The sequence below is a fragment of the Protomyctophum parallelum genome (genome assembly GCF_964188405.1).
Source record: "Protomyctophum parallelum genome assembly, chromosome: 17".
Lineage (NCBI taxonomy): Eukaryota > Metazoa > Chordata > Actinopteri > Myctophiformes > Myctophidae > Protomyctophum > Protomyctophum parallelum.
In genome coordinates this window covers 39,776,785-39,783,882 of record NC_139719.1, presented here as the reverse complement: position 1 = coordinate 39,783,882, position 7,098 = coordinate 39,776,785, and the positions used below count along the sequence as shown (strand labels likewise).

At 40.1% G+C, this 7,098-nt stretch overlaps 1 protein-coding gene across 3 annotated transcripts; it reads left to right on the top strand.

The window, feature by feature from the left end:
• Positions 1-814: 814 nt before the first annotated feature.
• LOC310874209 (butyrophilin-like protein 2) lies at positions 815-6,663 on the top strand. 3 transcript variants are annotated; one of them, XM_083786917.1, is made up of 6 exons: positions 815-940; positions 2,117-2,485; positions 2,818-2,877; positions 3,983-4,042; positions 4,557-4,706; positions 5,212-6,663. In XM_083786917.1, the coding sequence occupies exons 1-6, from the start codon at positions 880-882 to the stop codon at positions 5,229-5,231; spliced, it is 720 nt and encodes a 239-aa protein (XP_083643043.1). In that variant the 5' UTR covers positions 815-879; the 3' UTR covers positions 5,232-6,663. The 3 variants fall into 3 exon arrangements, with proteins under 3 accessions (XP_083643043.1, XP_083643045.1, XP_083643044.1); XM_083786919.1 differs by lacking the exon at positions 2,818-2,877; XM_083786918.1 differs by lacking the exon at positions 3,983-4,042.
• Positions 6,664-7,098: the final 435 nt, after the last annotated feature.

Below are 7,098 nucleotides of genomic sequence, written 5' to 3'. Positions count from 1 at the left end.
CAGTCTTGCTTGTTATTTTACTAATAGTCAGATCAGTTGAGCCTGTTTTCGTTAGACCTGCCGCTTGTTTCTCTCGCCAAATCCGGCAACACTCAGACAATAACAACAGCTCTGCACACGTGACCTGCGGTGCTGAAGCTGGCTCTGTGCACACGGCACACATCCAACTGGGCGCAACACTTTCTGTCTGTCTGCACACGGCTATAAAATACCTAAAAGACACTTTTCTCTGACTCACCAACAACGGCCATTTTCAGCGTCAACGCCTGAAACCGTCAACTTTTGAAATCATGTGGATTAATTCATCTGGTGGTAGTGGGAACATCATGGACCAGCTGCTTCAATACATCAGGTAACGTAGGATACATTAGTATATCATTCAGATATCTGCCTGCCCTACACCTTACATGTTTTGTCTGAGGCGCTCGAGCAGGAAGGCGACACTGATAAGAATAGAAACCCAGTTTTCACAATAATAAAAGAAGGAAAAATGCGACCTTTGTCAGATAATCGTACATAACATAGGCCTACATAGGTTTCCCCTGATCTCTTACCCCCTTATTTTGTTATTTCTTTACGCTCTTATAAATGTATTTATGTAATTTAATCATGGCTGTAGTTTTGCACTGCGACAACAGCGCCACCTACTGGCCTCCTAACCGTGCAACGTGACTGTCCTGTCCTTCACGCAACGGTTTGGGGCGGGTCAATAATTGACGTAATGGACGTAACGCGGAAACGTGTGCAAAAAACAAACAAACTATCTCGAGTGACCGGCTGCAGGGACGGCCATGTTAAGATCAGCTCAGCTGTAGAAGCATCACCATCACAACACGACCGGCTCTTAGTTTGAACAACATCCACTACAACTTGTCCACAATGCCTTTGCGGTTGACGTGCTTGATGTGTTGGATCTTCTGCTACATCACGTGTGTGAAAGGTACATTTAACCTAATAGTTACCAAATATATCTTCTAATGCATGATGAAAACCATTCGTATATACAATAATACAAGAATGGTTGCGATCATGTCCGCTGCTCAGCGTACGGCATGATGCTAACTAGCTGCTAACTATAGCATCTTCTCAGTGGATGCCGGCTTCTCAGTGGATGACATTCATTCACACCGACTGTGGTGACCTATTGAAAAGCGCGACCAACACTGACTGCTGACAGTTTGGCAGTGGCACGCGTAACATTTGTCGATGGGTCACCGATTGTTGTGTGACATTTCCGGTCCAGCAGCAGCAACTATGCTAACTACCTACTGTAGCATTTCTGTGTAACGGTGTAGAAAGAAATCACCGAGTAACTTAAATGGTGGAAATCAAATTAGTCTATTGTTAAGATGTGATGCAGCAGAGGTTGAGCGTACACGATACACCGACATAAGCACACATAGTCTATCAAAGACAAGCGTTTAGCGTCGCATTGAACTGATTTTATGTTAGCATGTTTCATGTTTGCAATACATGCTAGTTTTGATTCAGTACTTTCTGAACATTTTGCAAGTGGTACTTTTGATTGATTGAAATATTTATTAACAGTTTGCAGAATTTACAGTACATTTCAAGCACAAACTCAATACAAAGACTGTTAACTGTGAGTGGACGACCCAATTAAGCATTACACTTGTTTACAACAGGGTCCACATTGTTCAATTCATCAGTGCCCCAAGGGCTTGTTTCTATTCTATTGTGATCCTCGACCTGGGTGTTGAATTCATCGAGGCATTTATAGACATGCAATAATATACAATAAACAATATAATATTTGTAACATTAAGACATTTGTGTTAAAGTGTTGTCATTGGCACCAAGTGATATACAAAATGAAATGTATTGTACAATCATTGATTGATTGATTGAAATATTTATTAACAGTTTGTAGAATTTACAGTACATTTTAAGCACACACTCAATACAAAGACTGTCAACTGTGAGTGGACGACCCAATTAAGCATTACACTTGTTTACAACAGGGTCCACATTGTTCAATTCATCAAAAAAGAATCATCACGAACGGCTGAATCGTAATCAAATCGAACTTGTGAGGCCAGTGAACATTCACACCTCTGGCAAGCAATATTAACATTTTGTATGCTTTGTTTCTAAGGAGCGCGTCGGGTGGTCTGCCCGTCTCAAACCGTGCTGGCCACAGTGGGGGACACGGTGGTCCTTCCCTGTCGCATTGAGCTGCCTGTCAGCGCTACATACCTGACCACGGAGTGGAGTAGAACGGAGTCGCACCTCAAACCCCAGTATGTGTACATCCACCGGAACGGCTATGCAGAAGAAGACCGGAACCTGAACGAGCTGTACCGAGGACAGAGGTGCAGCGTGTCTGAAGAGAAGCTGGCCGGCGGTGATCTGTCGCTGGAGCTGCGTGGGCTGCACCTCTCTGACGAGGGCACGTACCGCTGTAAAGTTCCAGACCCGCACACAGACCTGGACAGCAGATCATGTGTGATCAAGCTCCGCATTGGTAAGGGTTCACCGAATCACCACTTGATTGACTGAATACTTTATTAGCACAGTCAGTGATGTAAATACTAGGTTTTCAATGTAATGGGACGACCCAGGAGATCCCAGGGACATTTTATGAGTCCCACTTCAACGATGTGACACGATTGCGTCCTTTCTCAATTTAGTGAGTCTAAAGTCCAAACCACACCAAAGGGTCGAGACTGTTTTAGCATTTGTGCTGGCACTGCACACATTGCAGCCATACATTTCATCGTACGACGGGATTGCAGTCGCACACTGGAAATCTCTGATCTGATAGCTGGGTAGATAATGTTGTTTTTTGTTTTACAGGGAATGTGTCTCAGCCAGAGATCTATTCAGCTGGACCAAAAGACATCCCACTGATCCCAGGTATTGAATGTTTTACATCCGTCTCTAATATTCATATATTTGTTGGGTTTATTTCTTTCTGTTCATTGTGATTGTCTACACAGCACTAGTTTTCAACCTTTTTTCGAGGTCCATTATTTATTCAGCATTTGAGCCACGGACCACCATTTCAGGATATTTAGCCTCTCTGACGAGTTAAACATCTATAAAGGGTCCATTTGGTTACCAACTCTCCATCATTTAGCTGGAGACCATCTGGGGGAAGCTGGAACCCCCTCAAGGACCACTTGAAAACCACTGGCTTATATCATGAGGGTACAAAACACTCACGCAATTATTTTACTGTAACAAAAACTAATTTAGCAAGATTAACTTCTATAATGTATTTAGCAAAAATACTGTAGCAGTGACTATACTACAAACATTTAGCTATTAGGCTGGGCACAGGGAATAATAACTGGATGTCCAAACTGTAACTGCTGTTGGATGAGGTTCACATTTATTATGTGTAACATGAACAGCAAAGTTTTGTTGTCAACTTAAATAATTCATAGTCACAAATTAATATGTACAAATGAAAAACATTTACATTCAACTGAAAAACATTTAAAGTCACCATACCAACTTTGATGAGGCAGTATGGTTTCCTCTAAAGTTCATATTTTGGACATGGTCTCTGGTTTCTGCTCGAAAGCAGATATATATTTTATATTCATTCCTTCTCTTTTTCTCTTTCTTTCAATGCATTTACAAAAGTGCAACTCTCACCTTTTGAGGAAACAAATAAAATGTATAAAAAAAACAGCATTGAAATTAAATGTATTAAAGGAGAATGCCATACTAGAAGGCTTCCTCATACCTTTATTTGTAGTTGTTACGTCCCCACCAAAGAGGTCCAGGTGTCATTTTGTGCAAAATGAATTGCATTGAATGGAATGGGGCTATGGGGTGTTGTGCTAATTCACTATTTCCATAATACGACGGGATCGCAGTCGCACACTGGAAATCTCTGATCTACAATCTCACAATGTGTCGCAGAGTTGTTCTCGCACAAATATAATAATTGCCGAACACACAACCATAGTATCTGATAGCTGGGTAGATAATGTTGTTTTTTGTTTTACAGGGAATGTGTCTCAGCCAGAGATCTATTCAGCTGGACCAAAAGACATCCCACTGATCCCAGGTATTGAATGTTTTACATCCGTCTCTAATATTCATGTATTTGTTGGGTTTATTTCTTTCTGTTCATTGTGATTGTCTACACAGCACTAGTTTTCAACCTTTTTTCGAGGTCCATTATTTATTCAGCATTTGAGCCACAGACCACCATTTGATGAGATGTAGTCTCTCAGACCGAATATGTAGAATATTTGGTTGTTGTTGGATAAGATTATGTCCACAATTCCTGTATTGATGTTGGTACGATAGGATAGATGCAGGCAAACGTTGAGCGAAATAACAATTCTTCTACATTCTCTAATTGTGTAGACTTCTTATAAATCAAGTAATGCAGATATTTAACAAATAACATTGATCTAATAAGGGTCCATTTGGTTAAGAACTCTTCATCATTTTATTTAGCTGGGGACCACCTGGAACCACCTCAAATACCATTGTTTGTCCCCTGACCACTGGTTGAGAACCACTGTTGTAGTCTGTACAACAGTGTGATTTGTTCCTTGTGTTGATTCGTACAGGTGTGGATGCAGGACTGCCAGGACACATCATAGCAGCCATTGTTATTGTGTCTCTCTGCGCAGTCCGCGCTCTCATCTTTTTGGCAACCGTGGGATGGAATTGGCAAAATAATCTACAAAGGGGGAATTGTGAAAAGAATCTACAAAGGGGTATGTTTGTGTGTGTGTGTGTTAAAGTGTTCTATATTCAGTTTGTTTATTTATAGGGGTCTGTCTCCAAGTCTTTAGTAAATTGAAATGGTAAACTGAAAATCAGTTTTATGGTCAGAATACCACTTTTAGTCGAGACACACGATAAGCAAGTGGAAGAATATTACCGGTAGTGTGTTGATTGGCCATAACATTGGCATATCTGTATTGAACCGATACAATTATTTTCACCGTTACTGATAATGTAATAATAATGTGACCGTCAATGGCTTTGTAGTCACAGAGCAGCCTGTCTCTGTAACACTTTCCCGCTAAACCCGACTTCTTTCCCCATTGTCTTTCCCTGCTAAACACGCTAAACCCGTCTCTTGTTTTATGTTTAATTCGCTGTTTTTTGATAACTTTTAAGACATGAGTGGTTTGGTTTCCATCGTGACGAGGATGCCCTAACCGGAAATCGACCTATGATTCACTGACACTCTTTTACATCTCTCTTCTCTATTAGATGCGGAGGCAGTACTTTAGAGTTGTCTGTGACCCAGAACCTTCCCCAGCTTGACCAAGATGATGTTCTTCACCGAAGATGACAAGCACACATGATGAGATTTACACTATCACACGTTTTAACTCGGTCAAACACAACGCCATCATTACCGCACAACCAACATGGTATATGTGTAATTATGCAATTCAATCCCATCGGTTACAAAATACTTGAAGATATTGTCTTCATTTTTAAATGGTTCACAAGTTACCTTAAAGTTTCAACATTTTTATACAGTTGTAAACTGTCTTAATTGTTACGTTATTAACATATTTATATTTCACTGCCTACTGTACCCAGTTATAGTTATATACAAACTAAATCTTGCTTGTGACTGAAACCATGTCTTTAGTTGAGCTTTTAACACAATTAAGACAAAACACGTGTGAGCACGTCATAAGGATCCCGAAATATTGGTGCCTAGGACGTCTGTGGACGTCCTAGCGACGTCCCAGCGACGCGGGGCGAGATAAGAATATTCAGAATTGTTCCTATTTTTTTTTTTTTCGCTTTTCGCTTGCCGTATGCTAATGCTCAGTGCAACTATTAGCTTGTCATTGACTCCCATGTTAGCGCGGTGGAAAGAATGACTCGTATCTCCTAATCCAGGGCGCTCTCCGTGGTGATGAATGGATCGATATGCTGGCGCTTCATTTCTGCTCCTCATCCGTCTCTCCCGCAAAATATGAATGCTTTTTGGAGCGTAAAAAATATATTAAGATGATCGGAGATCTGAGGTCTCTTTGTAAAGTCAACTTTTTTAGGCAAGTGTTTCCGGTTCATGGCTTTCAAAGTAAAAGCGATCAGACAACTCTGGCACTCTATAGCCTCTATTTTGAAGGCACTTCCGGCACTAAATGTGTTAGAATTCCATGCTAGAAGGCTTTCTTACCTTTATTTGTAGTTAAATACCCCACCAAAGGGGTCCAGGTGTTATTTTGTGCAAAAGTGCATTATTGGCTATTTCCCCCAATATAAGCCCTCAATGGGGGTTGGGTTTTTGTGCTAATTCGCTTATTTCCATCTAAATAAGTAGTGTGCCGCTTGGGATACTATTTACATTATGAAGAGAAGATGTATACAAAAATAATTGATTTTTGAGCGATGGAAATAGCGACACCCCATAGCCCCATTCAATGCAATTCATTGAGGGCTTATGGTTGGGAAAATGGCCAATAATGCGCTTTTTACATTTACATGAGAGTTGCACTTTTGTAAATGCATTGAAAGAAAGAGAAAAATGTCCAAAATATTAACTTTAGAGGAAACCATACTGCCATCAAAGTTGGTATGGTGACTTTAAATGTTTTTCAGTTGAATGTAAATGTTTTTCCATTTGTGACTATTGTACATATTAATTTGTGACTATGAATTATTTAAGTTAACAAAACTATGCTGTTCATGTTACACATAATAAATGTGAACCTCATCCAACAGCAGTTTCAGTTTGGACATCCAGTTATTATTCCCTGTGCCCAGCCTAATGGCTAAATGTTTGTAGTATAGTCGCTGCTACAGTATTTTTGCTAAATACATTATAGAAGTTAATCTTGCTAAATTAGTTTTTGTTACAGTAAAATAATTGTGTGAGTGTTTTGTACCCTCATGATATAAGCCAGTGGTTTTCAAGTGATCCTTGAGGGGGTTCCAGCTTCCCCCAGATGGTCTCCAGCTAAATGATGGAGAGTTGGTAACCAAATGGACCCTTTATAGATGTTTATAACTAGTGAGCTTTTTACACTTGAGTTAATTATTGAACATCTCCATTACATCATTTAAAAGTCTACACAATTGGAGAATGTAGAATAATTGTAATTTTGTATCGATGTTTGCCTGTTATCTCCCCTA